This window comes from Pseudophryne corroboree, chromosome 1 (assembly GCF_028390025.1).
Source record: "Pseudophryne corroboree isolate aPseCor3 chromosome 1, aPseCor3.hap2, whole genome shotgun sequence".
NCBI classification, from domain to species: domain Eukaryota; kingdom Metazoa; phylum Chordata; class Amphibia; order Anura; family Myobatrachidae; genus Pseudophryne; species Pseudophryne corroboree.
The window spans coordinates 96,465,639-96,487,056 of NC_086444.1; the positions used below are offsets into that span (position 1 = coordinate 96,465,639).

Genomic DNA, 21,418 nt, shown 5'->3' on the forward strand with positions numbered 1-21,418 from the left:
AATTTCTGCAGGGTGGCAACTGTATGAAATCAATTTGTATTACCTGAAAAGGGCCGTCTGTTGGCGGGATATGGGATGGTTCTGTTGGTATTGACTTTCCAATATTCTTCCTCAAGCAGGTAAGACATGTCATTGCTCTCTTACCCGCATGAGAAGAGAATCCTGGCGCACACCAGTAGGCTCTCACCAGCTTACACATACCCTCTTTGCCCAGATGAGTCAGACCATGTGCCGCCTCAACTAAGCTTGGAAGATATGCTCTGGGGGCTACTGGTTTACCTTGTCCATCTGTCCAGAGTCCTGAGGACTCCTGGCCATATCCTTTTGACCTCCAGACTGCCTTTTCCTGTGGAGAACACAAATTTTGCATTTCACTTAATTTTTGTGTGTTGACGGTATTGAATACCATCAGTTGTGTGATGTCTGTCTGTATGGGGGTGCTGGCTGCTGATTTAGCAGCTTCGTCTGCCCGGCTGTTACCAAGTGACACTGGGTCTTCGCTGTAAGTGTGGGCTTTGCACTTGATAACAGCCACTCTGTCAGGTTCCTGTATCGCTGTTAGAAGCCTTTTTATATGGGATGCATGCGCTACAGGTGTGCCAGCTGCCTTCATGAAATTTCTGAGGCGCCATAGGGCCCTGAAATCATGCACTACTCCAAAGGCATACCTAGAATCTGTATAAATATTGGCTGACTTACCCTTAGCCAATTCACACGCTCTGGTTAGGGCGACCAGCTCAGCAACTTGTACTGAGTGCGGTGGGCCCAGGGGTTCAGCTTCTATGATACCTTTGTCATCTACGACTGCGTATCCAGTACACAAGTCTCCCGAGTCCATCTGTCTGTGGCAACTACCATCAGTGTAAAAAGTAAAATCTACGCCTTCCCGTGGGTTGTCACTAATGTCAGGTCTTGCAGTGAAAGTTTGGTTCAGATATTCCATACAATCATGTGTGTCAGTGTCTGTACTAAATCCTCCTTCACCATCATTCTCATCCTCCACCCTTTGTGCCTGTCCAGGCACACCTGGGAGATAAGTTGCAGGATTTAGTGCGCTGCATCTCCTTATGGTGATGTTTACAGGTGCCATTAGTGCTAATTCCCACCTTGTAAACCGTGCTGATGAGACATGTCTGGTTTGGGCAGAATTCAGTAAGGCTGACACTGCATGAGGTGTATGGATGGTCTGGTTGTGTCCTAACACTACATCTTCGCTTTTACTCACTAGCAAAGCCATTGCGGCAACACTTCGCAAGCATGTGGGGAGAGACCGTGCTATGGTGTCCAACTGTGCACTGTAGTAAGCTACCGGCCTGCTGGCATCACCATGTTTCTGGGTTAGGACACCTGCCGCACACCCAGCACTCTCTTTACCGTACAATTCAAAGGGTTTCCCATAATCTGGCATACCTAATGCAGGTGCTTGTGATAGGCACTGTTTGAGTCTCTCAAATGCCAGTTCGGACTCATCTGTGTGCGAAATCCGATCTGGTTTGTTTGACGAGACCATCTCTTGCAAAGGTAAAGCCAGTATGGAGAACCCTGGGATCCAGTTTCGGCAGTACCCACACATTCCTAGGAAAGTGCGGATCTGTTGCTGGGTTTGTGGCAGAGTCATGTCGCAAATCGCCTGTATTCTATCAGTGGTGAGGTGTCTCAGTCCTTGTGTTAAGCAATGTCCCAAATATTTCACCTTGGTCTGGCACAACTGTAACTTATCCTTTGAAACCTTGTGTCCCATATTAGAAAGGTGAAACAGAAGCTGTTTCGTGTCTTTCAAGGACGATTCGAGTGAATCAGAACACAGCAGTAAGTCATCTACATACTGTATTAATACTGATCCGCTCTCAGGTTGAAAGGATTGTAAACAGTCATGCAAAGCCTGGGAGAAAATACTTGGGCTGTCAATGAAGCCTTGGGGTAAGCGAGTCCAGGTGTACTGTACTCCTCTGTATGTAAATGCAAACAAGTATTGGCTGTCAGGGTGCAGAGGGACCGAAAAGAAAGCAGAACAGAGGTCAATGATAGTGAAAAACTTCGCAGTAGGAGGAATTTGCATGAGGGTGACAGCTGGATTTGGCACTACGGGGAATTGGCTCTCAACTATCTTGTTTATCCCCCTTAGATCCTGCACTAGCCTGTAACCCCTCCCCCCACTCTTTCACAGGGAAGATGGGACTATTGGCAGTGCTGGACGTCCTAACTAGGATGCCCTGTTGTAGCAAGCGCTCTATGACTGGGTACACTCCTAATTCCACCTCTGGCTTCAGAGGATACTGTGGGATTTTTGGAGCTATCCTACCATCTTTTACTTGCACTACTACAGGAGCTACGTTTGCCATCAATCCAGTGTCTTGTCCATCTTTGGTCCAGAGGGATTCCGGTATCTGGGAGATCATTTCCTCTACCTTGGATGGACACTTGCCTATAACAGCAGAGTGTGACATTAACCTTTGTGGGGTGTCTAACATATCCTGCACTTCCTGAACGTGATTCTCGGGTATATCTAAGAAGACACCCTCAGGAGTACAATATATGACACACCTCATTTTACACAATAAATCTCTCCCAAGTAGATTAGTCGGAGCCGATGCAGCTAGCAAAAAGGAGTGCTTGGTCTGCAAAGGCCCTATCGTAATCTCTGCTGGTCTACTTAAGGGATAGTGTTGCACTACTCCTGTTACCCCCATTGCTGAAATTGTTTTACCCGTTGTTTTCATACCTACCGTTGAATTTAACACTGACCTGGCCGCCCCTGTATCTACAAGGAAAGGTAGTGATCTACCAGCTACATCAACTGTAACCTCGGGTTAATTTCCAAGGCTAGCAATCAACTTTACTGGCTGCAAACTACAGGTGTGGCCTAGCCCCTATTGTATGTTGTGACCCTCCCGCAGCGCGCTGGCAGCTACAATATGTGAGGGGGGTATCTGATGTCTGCCAGTCCTTCCTAGGTGGGTACCTCCTTGTTTCCCCTGCATGTGGCTCGTAATTCCTCCTATGCGGTCCCTGATCCCAATTACGTGTGTCATACTGTGAGTCATGTTCTGGTCTAGGAGGTCGATATACCTTATGTGGGTCTTTAAAATTACAGTTCCGTGCGTAATGTCCTTCCCTCTGACATTTATAACATTTTACCACATATGACTTACCATCAGGGGTCTGGGGTTTTGGCTGATGTGGCTTTGTTGTCAGGGCTTTTATACTTACTGTCATCAGCTTATCCCCCTGTGACTCCCTGTGCCTAATTATGTTCCGATCATGCTCAGTAGCGGACTCTCTTAATGCAGCCACCGAGATACCTCTCCAATTTGGTTGAGTGGTTTGTACCCTTGTTCTCAACGTTTCTTTTAAACCGTCCATTAATACGGACACAGCTACCTCTCTATGATGTATATTTTCCTTAATATCCTCGACTCCAGTGTATCTAGACATTTCCTGCAGTGCTCGATGGAAATATTTAGAAGCAGTTTCACCTTCTTTTTGTCTAATGGAGAAGATTTTATTCCACTTGACAACAGTTGGGAAGTATACTCCTAATTGCAGATTGATCTGTTTTACATTCTCCTGATTGTATTCATCAGTGAGAGGTAACTCTGCGTCTAATTTACAGTCAGCAATGAATTTCACAGGGTCAATATTAGAGGGCAAACATGCCCGTAGCACTGTCCGCCAATCTTTGTTTGTGGGTTCGGTGGCGTTACCTACTTCTCTAATAAACCTCTGACATGCGGCTAGATCTTTTCTGGGATCGGGAAATTCAGACATAATTGTCCTCAACTCTGTCCGGGACCAGGGACAATGCATAGCAATGTTCCTGACGGGAGTGATTCCCTGAGCGTCAGTCTTCCCATTGGGGACTGCGATCACCCTGACAGGATTTAGTTCAATTACATCATTCTGGGTTGCTTCTACAATGTCAGGTGCAATTGTCTCTGCATAATGTACTGTACCGTACTTATCTGTGGACACGACCTCACCTGTCCCTCCGCTAGGGGCGTTTGCTACTACTCTTACTGGTTGGGCCGTGCCCACTTGTGTGTCTTGTATGGTGGCTGCCAGAGAGAGTGCCGATATCGTGGTGGGCTCATCTTCATGGTCGCAGTCCTGAGGGAAGTTTAAGATGGGATACAACTTGCACGGGTTAGCATTAATACATTTATCAAGTTCACTCTTATCATATATTAGTATGCCATTCTCTGTAGCCACTTTCTCTCCTGTAATTGTACGGTGGTGGTGGTGCAGTTGCTATCAGTTTCCTGCTAGGGTTGGAACCAGCTGTTTGAGCTAATCCCCTTTGCATATCACCCTCCTGTTGCCATAAATGTAAACAATCTGTATGTCTAATCCTTTGTTTTCTTGATTTTATCAGACATATCCTTCTCCTTAAATTTTGCAACACCTCTGGACTAAAACTGCCTACCTTAGGGAATGGTTCCCTATCTTCCGCAGTCATACGTTCCCATTCATTGCATAAAACCTCTGCGTGTGATCCATATTTCTCACACATTATGTACCTCGCCGACCCTTTGGGCCGCGGAATACCAACCTGAACCCTGGTTGATCGTCCCTTACTTGAGCAACTGGCCCCCATTCTTTTGCAGGTATTGCCTTCTCAGCTAATTCCTACAAAAAAAACAAAATACTCAGTGGTAAGGCAACGGTGAAAGTTCTCAGAGCGCTCTCACCCACTCACGCCCACGTTGGCCAATACACCTAAGCACTGTCTTCAGCACCGGTCGTACCCAACCTAGGGCCCTGTGTAACCTCTATTTACTGAGAGTGTGTGGGAGTGACTTACCCTTCCCAGTAAATATTGGTCGTTGGAGATTTCCTGAGTGACCAGCGAAACTCCCTTAAAATAAAAAAACTGTTACACAAATCACGTTGCGTGTGCTACAATTAGCGTCTATGATCCCGCGATTTTACGCAAATGGCGTAATGGGTATTAAGTTGAACTAAATATTGCACACACTAATGCGCGGTACAATCGCACGGCGTATAAGTAACTGTTACTTATCCGCTGTACGACCAATGGAATCGTTTTTTTTCAGGCTGCGAAACCTCAGACGGAGCTTTTCAGAACAGGCCTATATGGGTACTATGCCAACCTCCGGGGCTGCGCTCTCTATACAACTCACCGCTGACCTTTTAGGCCACGGTATTCAGAGCTTCGCTTGACTTTGTCAGCGGATTTCTGACTTCGCTGACCTCTTGGTCTGCTGTTATACTAATTGCTCCTTTATACCTTAGTCAATGTTAACGTGAGAAAGCCACTCCCACGCCACCAAGTGTCCACTCACCTGATGTGGTCTCCTACGGGATCCCGAATTCTCTGGGTCCACAAAACCTTTATTGGTTGCACACTCACGCTCGTTCACTCATATACACTTTGGTTTTTCTGTACAGAAAATGTACTTTCATTCAGATAAACAGCCTTAGTCCCAGAGGTGACACAGTAAGAGAAGGTTCTTTTAAACTAAATATTGGAAACTGAACAAATTTGTGCTATTGTCGCGTGGCTACCGTATCGCCTAAACTGAAACAATGCTATTGTGTGATTTGTATTTAGTGGGCGTACCTGTACGCACGTTGCGTAAACACGCCTCGTGTGTAGGCCTTTACGTTGCGTACGCAGTCCCGAACGTTGTCCGAGACACGTGTACAAAGGCCGTACGTCCGCAGTACTACAAACCCCACACTTCTATAAATGTAAGCGATATTTAACTATAATCACTTACTTAACACACACACAGTTTCTACTGTATAAACCTTTACAACTGGGCCAGGCTGCGTGTGCGTCTTACACTTACTTCTTTAACTATTAACACTATATTTTAACTAAATAGCAACAAATTTTCTCAGTACAGGTCAAAATGAATCTAATAATCAGTAATTATGGCAACAGTGCGAGCAGATATGCAAAGTACAAAATACCGGTGTGTGCGTGTGTTGCGTGCGCATTTGGCGCCAAAACAGAAATTTACAGATTTTAAAAGGAAAAATAGCTTTTGCGTTCTTACCTTACGGATCCCTCCAGCATCCCTTCAAACCGTGCAGGGCAGACGCTTATCTAATCAGCACTTATTGTATCCCCCGACCAAGAGAAGGTTTACAGGGGATACCTTTCCGCCCTTTGCTGATAGATAAAGTCTGCGAAAACTCTGCTAGGCTGCGGGTATGAGAAGGAACCGGACGAGCTCCCAATTGATAATGTCGATATTATCTTAGACCGCAAAGCTATACCTCTAAATATACTTTTACCATTGAGCCGCTATGGCCGCTAGACTTAACACACGTGCTACGCACTTTGTACGCTATTTGCGTACAGAGTCCCGCAGTGGTACGTACTTGGCATACACACGCCGCGCTGAGTGTACAGAGTACGCTCAGCGTGCGCACACACGATGGATAACCTTTAAACCTTGTTAATGATACAATGTAATGATATGCTTATACTTTAAACCCTTAACAGCAAAGTACTGTAATAATGTAATACCTTTAAACCTTAAGTAGCGCTGGCGATACAAAGTACCCGCAGTGCGTACACCTTATCAATGCTATACACCTTATACAGATAAATCTACTTTAAAGCCCATGCAGGAAAGTGAAAACACAACACTGATTTGTAGTTGCAACCACAGGGTTCTAAGGCCTCAGTGGATTAATTCCAAAAGGTAAAAACAATACAAATCATACACTACAGGCTAACAAGTAAATCTAAACAGAATAATGGCTACAGAGAAAGTACATACGTGAGAATGTTCACAAGCGCAACCCGGCTCGGTCCTCCGCTGGTCATACAGATAGCGTTTAGAGTCTTCTGACCGGCCAGGCAACAAATGGTCTTTTTATACACAACATGCATACACAATACAATGGTCACTGTAATCTCATTGTCCATTGGACACAGGGATGTGTCTTTACATTACAGCAAAGGTCATAGGTGGATTTGAAAGGGTGGGCGGTCTTTCCCCAACTGCTCTTGTGGGTGGTATCCTCTGGATTCCCGCCGCATACATAAAATACAGTAAATACAGTTAATGTTCATATTCTACTTTTGTACATAACTATACGCAGGAACAAGCGATCTTTCTCTAACTAACACCGGAATGTTACCCTCAAAATACCCTACAGCTGGATACTAGACATCACCTTCCAACCTTTATCTGACCCTTCCTATCATGCAAAGGCGAATCTCTCTGTCCAGGAACTGTTTAAACTATTAATACTCGCTGACATGGTCTAGGGGAACTATATCTGAAATGTACACTATTTGGGTTAAATATGTAATGTTCTAATAACCCGCTATGCGTTCACAAACTCTACCGTAAATGCGCATACCACGCGCTAAGGCGCATGGCCGTGAAAAGCTCTGTTACGCAAATTGCGGATATGCGCACGCACGGCAGACTGAGTGCACGCGCAGCGGGCATGTGCATGGGGTTAGTACGTTAGGCATGCATTACAATATTTTTCGACTTTGACAGTACACTCATTTCCAGAGCAGGATTTGCATTGCAAATGGGATCTATAATTATTTCTCTGTCACATGTGTGATGGCAGCCTATCAAACATTTTGTTTAATTTTGTAACATGTACTAGAGTATACGTATGCTATATAGAATATGATTGGTAGATTGACACCACCATTCTAAATAAACCCCGATATATCAAACACCTATAACCTATAATGAAATCTGGACATGTTTTTTTTGTGGTATATTCTGACATGCATGGCCAACCTGTGTCTCTCCAGCTGTTGTGAAACCAAGTAGCAGCATGCCGTGACACAGTTTCTCTATTAGGGAATGCTAAAAGTGTGTCAGGGCATGCTGGTATATATTATATTATCTCAACTATTTAGAATGTAATTAACATTTGTTTAGGTGGTTTCATAGCACTTGTGTTTGTCTATTTTGCAATGAAACAGAGTCTGTCATTGGAACCCTTACTACAGCCCAAAGTTATCGCATCCCACCTGAGGTGTCAGTAATCCATGTGGGCTTCATACACTGTATAAATATTTTATACAATTCACAAAATGAGCTTACTATCTTTGGAGCGTTAGAGAATAAATATAACTTTTTAATTTTTTTATTAATTTTTTTTTGGTCAAATTTTTTATTTTTTTGTAAATTATTTCAAAATGTAACTGGACCCTGTTTTGTTATTTTCCCCTCAGAGAGACCTTTTTTTTACTGCATAAGCTGCAGAACTAGGTGTTCTGTTAGTTGCTGTTCATTTTACCCTTCTATGCCTTATTGCCATGTATTTCTAATCGCACAGTGTAACTATTGTAGTGCGCCCAACATGGCTGCCTCGCCTGGTACTCTCCTGTGTAGAATAAACAATGCATGGTTCTGAACTCTCCTAATATTTTTGTCTCCCCAAATATGTGTCATTTCTTCACCCTTTGAGAGGATTTATTAATAAAAAAAGACCAATTCAAGCAAAATATATTTAAAAAATAAATATCTATTTGTATTTCAGGTAAAATGTAGCCTCCTTTTCTTCTTCCTGTCCCTCTAGGCATTAGGAGACTATGCAGAGCTTGCCCAGACCACCCGCCCACCCACTAACCTTGCATAACCCAGTCATCCCTTCTGTTGCCTCAAATCTGCTATTTTGACCTTTTACCCGGCCGGTGAGGAACACACCTACACGTCGATGGTGAGAGAGAGAAAAAAGAGAGCAAGAGCTGGATGACGAGGAGAGGGGGACAGTCATAACCACCTTAGCACTCATTTCTGACTGCTAATAGGAGTTACAACTATATAAATGTAGCCACTGGTTACATCTTACCGCGATTGCGCCTTATTAGGCGCGACCACGCCGCGAACGTCTGGGCATCTAAGATGTGCATGTGCCCCATTTGCATGACTGGGAGCTGCAAATGCCGCAGCTCAGTGCGGCAAGGCGCAGGCACGCTTATCTGTGTCGAGGGTGCACGTTTACCGTACATGTTTCCATGATCAGCGTGGCTACATCTGTATATAGTACTGGATAAAAACAAAAGTAATGATTAAAGCACAATATAATTCTCTTACACCTCTGCACATTAATAAAAATGGATCAGCCTGCAACACTGGCACACTGGGATTTAGGCAGACAGAGAGAGTAAAGGATTAAGGGGGACATTTGCTAAGCAGTGCTAAGAGCGGAGAAGCGAGCCAATGGAGAAGTTGCCCATGGCAACCAATTAGCACTGAAGTAACATCTATAATTTGCATACTATAAAATGATACAGAGCTGCTGATTGGTTGATGGAGCAACTTCTCCACTGGCTCACTTCTCCGCTCTTATCACTGCTTACTAAATGTCCCCTTTAGGGGTCTATTCGTGAAGCAGTGAAAAGAGTGGAGAAGTGAGCCAGTGGAGAAGTTGCCCATGGCAACCAATCTGCATTGAAGTAACATTTGCATACTATAAAATTACACAGAGCAGCTGATTGGTTGCCATGAGCAACTTCTCCACTTACTTCTCCACTCTTTTCACTGCTTCATGAATAGCCCCCATAAATTGTAACTTTATAGGTTCACCAAACAACTCCAAGGACATGTCATAGGTGCAGCTGCACATAAAGAATTTAATTAGGAACATTATAGGCCTATCTAGAAAGCGCTCTTCAAATATCTCCAATGGCCCATTTGCAGCCGCTTGTGGTTAAGTAACAGCACTGTCCCAGTAGGTGTGAGATTTTGTTTTTATCCAATACTATGCTATCCCCAAGGTCATAAGTCATATATTATAATAGTCATGCTAAAAGTGTGCTGACGTCTCAAACTAATACCCCTTTTCCACTAGCTAAAAAAAACACGGGGGCGCGCATTTACCCGTGTTTTTTGCAAGTGGAAAAGGGTGTGTGTGTCCCCCCCCCCCCCCCCCCCTCCCGCAAAAACCCGGATCAAGTGACCCGTGAATCCTACCCGGGTATCTACCTGAGTAGAACACGGGAATATTCCAGGTAGGGTTGTAGTGTAAACAGGAGCCGTGTCGATGCAACACTGCTCCCGTTTACACTGTATGGTAGGGCGGCGCTGGGAGATGCCGAGTTGGTGACTGCTGATGGGAAAGGGGCTATTCCACGACACCCATAGAGTGGGAATAGAACCTGTGGTGAGTGCAGCCAGCCACCGAGCTCGCATGGACCTTTTTAGCACTCACCCCACTGCCGGTGTTGGTATGCTGACTGCCGGGATCCCAGCCGCAGAGATTCCATACCCAACGTGCTCTGAGTGTTTGCCCCTATGACTTGTTGATCGTCATAGCGAAGTGACTGCTTACAGGATCTGCAGGGGCTTAGATTGAAAAGAAAAATTGATGGGGATAAGGGGTATACAATATACATGGTATAAACACAGTCTCACCTGCACCACATCCCGTAAAGGGCGGTACTCACAGAGCGATATTCTAAGCAATCTGACTAGATTTCTTAGAATTTCAGCATTATCGCTCCGTGTGTAACCCCTAACAGCGATAGCGATGCGCAGCCCCGCGCATCGCTATCGCTGGTGCTAGATTGACCTGCATGCAGGCCAATCTAGCGGGTCGCTCACTTCACCCGCTGGGTGAAGTGAGCGGCCCCCCCGTCTCCCCCCGTACGCTCAGCACAGATCGCGCTGTGCTGAGCGGCGGGAGAGATGTCTGCTGAGCGGTTCGCTCAGCACACATCTCTCCCGCATCGGCCGTCTATATGGGCCTTTAGAATCTCTGCCTCAATTAGGTTCCTCTACAGAACAGTTACTTTATCAGCAATTTACAGGATCCCAAACAGCATGGATTCACTGGGGGGAGATCATGTCAAACAAATCTTATTGACCTTTTTGACTGTATGACTAAAGTGATGGATAAAGGTGGAACCGTGGATATAGCTTATCTAGACTTTAGTAAGGCTTTTGACACTGTTCCACATTGCAGACTGCTAAATAAACTTGGAAGTTTGGGATTGGATACTAGGATTATTGAATGGATAAGATCTTGGTTGCAGGATAGAAAACAGAGAGTTGTGGTAAATGGAGTGCATTCACAGGAGGGAAATGTTACCAGTGGAGTACCCCCAGGGATCTGTACTTGGACCAGTGCTTTTTATATTGGTGACATTGCAAATGGCATTAAAGGGAAAGTATGCCTTTTTGCCGATGACACAAAGGTATGCAACAGGGTAGACACACCAGGTGGGGTAAAACAAATGACTGAGGATCTAGGTAGACTAGAGGAATGGTCAAGAGTGTGGCAATTACAGTTTAATGCCCAAAAATGCAAAATCATGCACTTTGGTCTCAAAAGGCCAAAGGCTAAATATAGTATTAATGGTACTATACTGGAAACTACTGAGGAGGAAAGGGATCTAGGAGTCACTATTTCAGGTGATTTAAAGGCAGGTAACAAAGCAATGAGGAAGGCTAGTCAGATGCTTGGCTGCATAGGGAGAGGAGTCAGCAGAAAGTAATAATGCCACTCTATAGGGCCTTGGTACGGCCTCATCTAGAATACTGTGTTCAATTCTGGAGGCCATATCTTCAAAAGGATATTAATACATTAGAGACTGTACAAAGAAGGGCAACTAAAATGGTGCATGGCCTACATCACAAAACATAACCAGAAAGACTAAAAAATCTCAATGTGTACAGTTTGGAGCAGTGAAGGGAAAGGGGGGGCATGATAGAAACATACTTACCGACAATCTGGCTGCCTCCGGGAGTAGTTTTTGTGTGATACCAGAACGTAAAGACGAAAATATAACTTTTCTTTTTTGTCTTGATGGTCCATAAACAGTCCATAGAAGTATAATTCTCATTGATCCCTATTGATCTTTGGCTATGCGGGGCCCCTACGAACCTTAACCCAATACCAACAAGCACAATTACTTATCATCCTACAGTATATCATTGCAGTAAGGAATTTAGAGCATGATTCAATTGTTTATCACTCCCGATCACCTGTCTAAAGTGACGGGGTGATGGGGAGGGGGGGGATATTGCAATTTCATCGCGTCTATAGATAGGTCGGGTTTATCTGTGTAAAGCAGCAAAACTATAGAATAGCTCCGTTGAGGGCGCCATCTACTATTGCAGGAACAAGAGCCAGGAGCCCATCTCTGCGAAGATTGAAAAGTAAATTGATCACTTATGCAGTTACTGTACCACCAGTTGCGAACTTTTAGTCGACAGGCTATACTGTCTAATCCTATCATAAGATGGCGTTAATAACTGGGAGGCATGATACAGTCACCAATATAGCAGTCCCCTTGTTTAGCTATGGGGACTGCTCTGCTGTTCGAACATGGAGGAACCAATATCCAATTATTAAAGAACATCCTCTGCGTGTCATCCAGTATGGTTGCCCTGCCTGGGATACGGTCGTTAGGTCGACACAACTTAGGTCGATAGTCATTAGGTAGACCACTAAAGGTCGACAGGGACACTAGTTCGACATGTGCTAGGTCGACATGAGTTTTTCACATTTTTTTTTGTTCAATTGTTTAACTTGTTCATACTGTACGATCCACGTGGACTACAATTAGGAACGGTAACCTTGCCAAAAGCATGGTTCGCTCGCCAGCGAGCCATGCGAGGGGACACGGTGCATTAATTGGGGTTCCCCGTCACTTTACGAAGAAAACTACACCCAAAAAAGTCCAATAACCCATGTCGACCTTTTGACCAGTCGACCTAGTATATGTCGACCTAATGACCATGTCGACCTAGTGTCCCTTTCGACATAATGCATGTCGACCTTCAGTGGTCGACCTAATGACTGTCGACCTAAGTTGAGTCAACCCAATGACCCATTCCCCCCTGCCTTGCAGCAAGGCAGCCAGTGCCCATGTGACTAGTGAGTCACCACAGTAACAGAAGGAGAGCGAAATGACAGACATGTGAATGGAGAGAGTTAAACCTCCTGTGAGGGGTGTGGACTTAACTGTTATAAAAAGTACAGCCAATGGTAGAGAGGGGAGGGATCAGTATATATAGGGATGTATAGGCTAGCTAAGGCTCTCTTACTTCTGGTTTGCCTTCCCGCCCTCCCACCCCATTAGGTAGAGGTTTTGGCACGGAGTGTCTTGGCTTTGAATTGTTAGTGTGGTTTATCGTTGGCTATTTTGTTGGCGGAAAAGAACGGCAGGTTATAGTTTGACTTGTTAGTTACAGTTTTTATAGTATTGGTGTGGTTTAGGTGCACTCACCTTCATTGACTTTTAAGGCCGCTAGATCACCCAACAGGGGGCAGCGTCATCACCCGTCAGGGTGGGCAGTCAGCGTGGAGGTCTGAGTCGGGCACCTATTACCTATGTATGGTTTGTGGTAAATTAGGATTGTTTGGGTTTTAATGATTTTTGAGGTTATCGTCAGTGGAATATAGCCGTTCTTTTTTCTGCCACCATATGCCGGCTGAATCGGCATGTTAACTTAAATTTTACTTTACAGGTTTTTTCTAATGGTTAGGGTACAATAAATAGCTAACAATTTTCTGCCAAATTCAAGTCTCCGTGTCATTATTTCTTGGCATTAAAGGTATTGAATGTTTTACTTTTGGAATAGGGGTCCACACATTATCATTAGGAGGTTTAATACTCTGTGCCGATTGCATATTGATGGATTTCTACAGAGTGGTGGCTGGTGCCAAAGACCAGAATTAGGAGACGTTCTGTTCAGGGTCCTGGGAGGTACAGTATGAGGGCTACATAAATATTTTTCTAAATATAAAGAATATCTGACTATTCAACATTTCTGCCAGCTAGATTTGGCTGATATTCTTTAAAATACTAAATATGTGAAGGCTTCAGTTCTTTCTTTTGTATTTGTGTCAAGAACCATATAACAGAGCTGTAGCAAACATGTTGTGCAATGACTTATTTTCATTTACTTTTGCACTGGAACATATTAGATTCATTTCACTCATGTGCATGCCATATGCTATTTAAAGACAGTGGCAAACGCAGGATTTGCATGTGGGGGTTTCCAGAACTGGGTGGAGCCAAGCACGGGTGTGGGGACTGAGGTGACCCAGTATATGCTGGGTCCGTAAAACTAGTGTGTCTGTGTGTGTGTGTGTGTGTGTGTGTGTGTGTGTATATACCGTATATACACACACATATATATATACAGGTTGAGTATCCCATATCCAAATATTCCGAAATACGGAATATTCCGAAATACTGACTTTTTTGAGTGAGAGTGAGATAGTGAAACCTTTGTTTTTTGATGACTCAATGTACACAAACTTTGTTTAATACACAAAGTTATTACAAATATTGTATTAAATGACCTTCAGGCTGTGTGTATAAGGTGTATATGAAACATAAATGAATTGTGTGAATGTACACACAATTTGTTTAATGCACAAAGTTATAAAAAATATTGGCTAAAATGACCTTCAGGCTGTGTGTATAAGGTGTATATGAAACATAAATGCATTCTGTGTTTAGATTTAGGTCCCATCGCCATGATCTCTCAGTATGGTATGCAATTATTCCAAAATACGGAAAAATCCGATATCCAAAATACCTCTGGTCCCAAGCATTTTGGATAAGGGATACTCAACCTGTATATATATATGTATATATATATATATATATACATATACACATAGCATATTAAACATGCATATATGTATATATACATACAGTATACATATATATATCATATGTGTGTTTATATGTATGTATATATATATATGTATGGAATAAACTGACCACAGTTACACTGCTATCTACGTCTGTCTGAGTGCCGCCTTCTTTACCAATCTATATATATGTATGCACATGGACATATATGTACTATAATTAAAATAAAGTAAACTTTATTAAGCACTTACAAGTGCCACCAGGAAGACAGCAGGCTGCAGAGGACACTAGACAGCCATGAATAATACTCGGCTCGCAAAATGCTGCAAACCCCCCCCCCCCCCCCCCCTGCATTAGTAACATCACCCATAACTGGAAATTAAGGCATGCTCTGAAGGTGCACCTGATATCATGCAAGTGTGCCAAGACCATTACACAAGACAAGTACTTCTCATTTTTCCTTAATGCCTCTGATAAAACCATTTCCAAACCTCTTGTGCTATATTTATATATTGCTGTGTACAGTACCTTAAATGTAACCTTTATGAAATGCTATCATGCATACTGTGTGTATATATATATATATATACATATACATATATACAGTCAGGGCCGGCAACAGAAATCTTGGGGACCGGTGCAGTGATATCTCTGGGCCCCCCTTAAATGTTTATATATATATATATATATATATATATATATATATATAAAATAACTATGTGTATGTGTGTGTGTGTGTATATATATATATATATATATATATATACATAAATATCTATCTTCCTCCTTCCCCACACACCCCACAGTCTGTCTCTCTCCAATGACTCCATGCTGCATTCCCAACTCCCCCACCCTATCCCAAAGCCCTGTATCCCCTCACCTAGCCACTCTTACCCCGGGGAGAGACTCACCTGTGCTGCACTCCCCTGTACCCAGACACGAACATCGCACAGCATGCACCACTAGAAGAGGCCGGCGCAGGGCATGGGAATCCTGGCCAGTGGAGCGACTGCCATGTCCGGTAATTGCATGCAACAGAGCTGGACCCGGAAGAGTGGGTGCACACTCGTGCTCCTGCACCCCTACCACCTACAGCTCGCTGCCCTCTTTGGACAAAACCGCTCATAACCATGCTGGGCACTAAGCAACATATCCTTGGGGCCCCTCTGAACCTTGTGGCCCGGTACAGGTGTCGCCTTTGACCCCCCCCCTGTCGCCGGCCCTGCATACAGTATATATATATATATATATATATATATATATATGTCAGCATTTCTAATGGGATCTTAGATTCCGTTAAGTTTAGGAAAACACTGAATATAGTGAATATTAATCATTGCTTTCTCACTGTATAATGTGTGTTTAGCAATGGATCAGAGCCTTCCAACCCTTAATTCATTTCCGCTGTATTGATAGCAATAAGGGGTCCAGTGAAGAGTTGTGTGTGCAGCCTATCTTGCATGTTTTGGCATCGCACATGCTTCGGAACAATTCATACGCAAATGAGGGCGATGCAGGGTCACACGCAAATATGTTGCATGTTCCGTTTATGGGGGGTATGCAATTAGCTCTGATGATTTCGGAGCTAATGAATTCGCCATACTGAGTATTCAATTAGGGACGTTTTCGCCCTTGCCTTTTCACCTTGGCGAAAAATGCCTCAAAATTGTCGAAAATGGCTTCACTTTTCCAACGGTAAACCTGTGGATTCACCAATCCAATAATTCAGTTCCTGTCATTTTTCAAACACAGCCTGTAATATGGCAATTAGGAGCTGATTGGCTGGTACTTTATCTCTCTCCACGCTTTGATACTTCTTACCCCTAACATTAATAAATAATTAAAAGGTCTTTAGTAAAGTGAATATGGTATTATAAAAGGGTCTGTAGTAAGATGCCAGGGGTCACACAGTCATAGGGTATAGTGACAGCAACAAACTAATTCTAACGTTATTTTAATGAAAATGAAATTGTATTATTTTTTTTCCCAAGCTTTATTCAGTGTCAGTGCTCCTTATATGCACATTATTATATCTTGCTTTAGTAATTGTCTTTATTGTGCTCTGGTTGCAGCTCCCAGCGGTATGGCTCTCTGGCTACTCCTGTCAGCCCTGGCGCTGGCCAGTCCAGGTGGCTGCATCTCTGCAAGTAAAGGTAAGGCCTTGAACGCCATATGCAAATGATATGTAACATATATATGGTCATGCAGCAAGTGTTTTATCACCTGCGTTCTAGCGCTTGTCCTCTCCAGGCACAGGCAGAATATGTTGTTGTTAATCGCTGTACACTGTTGACCTATAACTGATGTTGCTACGACCTTCATGAGTATACAGTGAATAGATCACTGCCTGGGATAGTTTGCGGTATAACTTTTGCAGCAGTCTCTATATCTCATTTCTTGTTACACCCGGTCCCCACTCTTGATCCGTTTGATTTAATTTTTGTCTTTGTTGGCAGTTATTTTACTGTATTTAAGAGCTGGTTACAGTTATAACGATGACAGAAGCCTGACTAGGGTACATTATTACTGTGCTGTTGGGGAATAGTATGCGCTCCATTGTCTTCTCCTTCCCACTTGTCTCCATTCTCCTACTTACATTAAGTCACCACCCCTCTCTCCCTGTGTGCCTGGGAGATTCCAGAATTTCATGGAGTACCCAAGAACTCCCAGAAGAGTGGCTTGCTGTCCAATATCACATCCACATCCTACTGAGATGGGCAGGGATGGGATGATGCTATAATTGGCTAGTCACAACATCTGTGTGATGTCATGATTTGCGGCATTGCATAGCAGGGGGCAGCTATGATGTCACGGTTTGCATTGTCCTACACCCTCCTGGCTTTGGCTACCTGCATTTCTCCTCTGGGGAACACCCATTTCCTGGTAAACTCTGTGCTGCTGTGCATATTCGAATGGTTTAAAAATGGGGGCATCCTGTGCCAGCTAAATATTGGATATAGGGGACAGTCCCTATATAATCCCCGTTCGGCATGATTTGCGTAAAGCTGAGTTTTCATAGTGAGCTGATGCAGCACACAGCAGAGCCATATGCATTGGTAATTAAATTGTGTTGTAGTATTAGGAGAAGGGATAGCACTTCAGAAGACCTAATCACAGACCAGTGGGAGCATGGTCACATAGGGTGTCATTCCGAGTTGATCAGTAGTTGCAAATGTTCGCTGCGCAGCAATTAAGTGAAAAAGCGGCACTTATGCGTATGCGGCGCAGTGCGCATGCGCGACGTACTTTCACAACGGGCGAAGTATTTTTACACAAGGTCTAGTGAAGCTTTTCAGTCGCAGTGGCAGCCGCAGAGTGATTGACAGGAAAGGGGCGTTTCTGGGTGTCAACTGACCGTTTTCAGGGAGTGTTCGAAAAAACGCAGGCGTGCCAGGAAAAACGCAGGCGTGTCTGGGTGAACGCAGGGTATGTTTGTGACGTCAAATCCGGAACTGAACAGTGTGAAGTGATCGCAAGCTAGGAGTAGGTCTGGAGCTACTCTGAAACTGCACAATTTTTTTTTGTAGCCGCTCTGCGATCCTTTCGTTCGCACTACTGCTAAGCAAAAAAAACACTCCCAGAGGGCGGCGGCATAGCGTTTGCACGACTGCTAAAAACTGCTAGCGAGCGATCAACTCGGAATGACCCCCATAGTGCACAGTTGCCATGGCCACTGGTTGTCCTGTAGTATGCTGTGGCCATCGTGCCCCAGTTTGGAGTTTTCGAATGCTGGGTGGTACGACTGTTACGAAGAAAATATTACAGTACTGCTGCATGCAATCATACAGTATACTGTATATGGCTATAATAGATATTGGACTTTGTTACGTTCCATGAAACAAGATGCGAGCACCAATTAATCCGCAAGACGGGAAGAAAGGGATGATTTGACCTTCTGGGCATAATTGTATTGGTAAATCCTTGCAATAGCACTGAAAGGGCGAGAACACAAACTACATGATCATAGAGGAAACATACAGTAGCAGCGTGCTATGAGAGAGCTGCACAGTCTTCCAGTACAGTCATTGGAAGCATAGTGCTACTGTATGTATTAATAGGAAGAGGCCTGCAAAACTATAATGACCTGAGTGAGTCAGGAACCAAGGCTAAATGTGAGGGTTTTGTTCTATCTATTTTATTTGTACTGAATGCTTATATTCACAAGAGTTTTGTTCTGGATTTTGTTTTTAAATCACAATATCCATGTAAGTGCAAGTGATAGAATTAATTATGCAGGTAATTACAACACTGCCGCCCACTGCATCTTCGGCCCACTCAGATTAAAACCCTAGAACATTGTTAAAGACTTTTGAGTATTACGCTTAAGCCTATATTTAGTAGGCTGACTAATGTACCATTAGGTGCTTGATTGCTTCGTATGACGTTACCTTTTGTTAGAAGGCTGCAGATGGATTCAGCCAGTGATCTGTCCAGGTAATTGAAAAGCCTTCATACCGTAGTGTGCAGCAGCTAAAGCAACACAGCCATACAAACTACAACTCCCATGAGACAATGGGAGCTCTCCCCACAATCTTTGCACCCCCTTCTATCGGAGGCTAACGTGGGCCTGCCGCCAGCAAAGAGGTCAGTGCAGTTTGTCGCCAGGCATCCCGAGGTGGTGGTGGTAAATGCTCTTGCATATTTTATAAGTGGGGACTGGCATCAATCCCATGATTTGTTTTACATAAATCTCTGTGGCAGGATACTAATAGAATATTCACCTTGACGACATGCGTCATAGACTACTATGCCAACCACAGTGGTACCTGGTGTGGTGAGCAGAGAGGCTTTGAAAAGCCACTCAGCTCTGTCTGCTCAGTGTACAGGTAACCCCACCCCCCCTTCCCCATCCCTCCCCTTCCCCGTCCCTCCTTTTTATTCACATGACTTGCTGTGAGCCTGTGTCTGTGTAACTGGCAACCATATTTTTTAACTTCCAGGGATATTTTGAAAGGGATATGATGATTTATGTAAAGACGCTAAGAAGATACATACTTAAAAGCTGTTTAACTCACTCATTAAACAAAAAAAATACTTTCTATGGGAGATTACTGCTTTAAGTTTCTGGGACTTACGTCATAGCCTGTGAGAAGCCTTTTAAATGATTGCCACTCTGAAAATACCAGAAGACTCGCCAGAATTGAACCCATGTCTCAACAGATTCAAATTCCCAACAGTTTCCATATTTTGATGTTGCTTTAACTTTTAAATGTGATTTGCAGCTGCTCTTTGGACCTCCCACATTAAGTCTGTCTCATTAATCATTATTCTCAAACATCAGAAAATCTTCCTGCTTGGACAAATATTCTCACCCAGATCATGTAACTGCTGGCTGTAGGTTATAAGCATGTTTTTCTTCTTGAGCTTTTACAATGGTATGTTGAAGCTTCATGCTTGACGAGGAACCAGACCATGGTGTCCAAAACATAACGCTTCATTAAGAAACACAGAGGAAGAGAACAAGGTTCCACATCTGTAGGCTTACGTTACATTTTAATTTACGCCAATGAATTGGTTCATCAATTTCACCGAAAAAAAATGGCTCTGCTTTATGCCTTTTTATTAAAAGATGATCACCAGAGAAATCAAAGTTATCCAGCCGTATCCAATTTACTGGTACATAATATCCGCCTACCATGAGCCATCTCATTCTGAGATCCATACAACATGGACAGATTATCCAAGTCTGCAAATCAGGACAGTTAGGAACTGATGGGAGTTAAATATACAAATTAAAGATTTTTGAAAAGACAACATTTAACAAAATTGTTTTACAATTCCTTTGTGTTAAAGTTTTGCTTCTTCTAAAGTCACTTTTTAGGTCTGCGGGAAGTGATCTTCTGAACAGATATAAATATTCATGGGCATTAATAAGAATTTGACTATCCCATGCCAGTGATGACATCATCATGTTCGCTGTGCTTGTGACAAAGGGGTCTATTTACTAAGCCTAAGATAAAGTTGATGGAGATAAAGTACCAGCCAATCAGCTCCTAATTGCCATGTTACAGCCTGTGTTTGAAAAATGACATTTAGGAGCTTATTGGCTGGTACTTTATATCCATCCACTTTATCTCTGTCCAAGGCTTAGTAAATAGACCCCAAAGTTTCTGTGACAAGCATGTGTAAGAAGTCTGTCAGCTTTCGATATATTGACGGTGACTGATCACATGAAATTAGTGCCACTGAATTTTCAGCTCACACCAACAGATAATTTAAAGGCTGTCTAATTTAGCAGGAAGTACAAGAGTTTATGACCTTGTAGAGATCTACCCAACATTTATGAGTTTGGAATCAGGACATAGGGTCGTGGCAGTGTAATGATGGTGGTGTGACTACATCATAATGGGCGTGGTCACTACAATGCCTTCAAAATCAAGAGTGTCCCTACAAATGGTAATGGTTGGGAGGTATGTCCTGCCATCACCAGGTACTGGCACTCATAAAAAGTCACCTTTTGGCTAGATGTACTAAGCGACAGCTTTTGTAAGCCATCAATTCTCTGTTCTTTTGACTCGGTAATTTAAAAATGACAAAACCATCACTAAGTAAATGAAGCCCTTTGTTTCTAAGTCTATTATGCAGAACTGTATTAATTTTATAGAATATTCATATCCTCCAGATAAGATTAGTCAGCCAGATTGCAGAGCGGAGAAGAGGGGTAACGACAGAATGAAGAAAAGTAGCAAAGAATGGATAGGGAGTTGAAGGAAGGGATGTAGAGGAGGGAGAAGGAAGGGATAGAGAGGGAGGATGAGGAAGTGATGGAGTGACAGAAGAAGGTAGTGATGGAGAGGGAGTTGAAGGAAGAGATGGAGATGGAGGTGACGGAAGGGATGGAGAGGGGGG

At 43.5% G+C, this 21,418-nt stretch overlaps 1 protein-coding gene across 3 annotated transcripts in view; it reads left to right on the plus strand.

Annotated features, from left to right (window-relative positions):
- GHR (growth hormone receptor) overlaps positions 1–21,418 on the plus strand; it is a 636,857-nt gene that overhangs the window by 422,324 nt on the left and 193,115 nt on the right. For all 3 annotated transcript variants that reach the window (XM_063961562.1, XM_063961570.1, XM_063961553.1), the window contains one exon: positions 16,642–16,722. In XM_063961562.1, coding sequence (XP_063817632.1) covers positions 16,653–16,722 — 70 coding nt within the window. In that variant the 5' untranslated portion in view covers positions 16,642–16,652. The remainder of the gene's footprint in view (positions 1–16,641; positions 16,723–21,418) is intronic.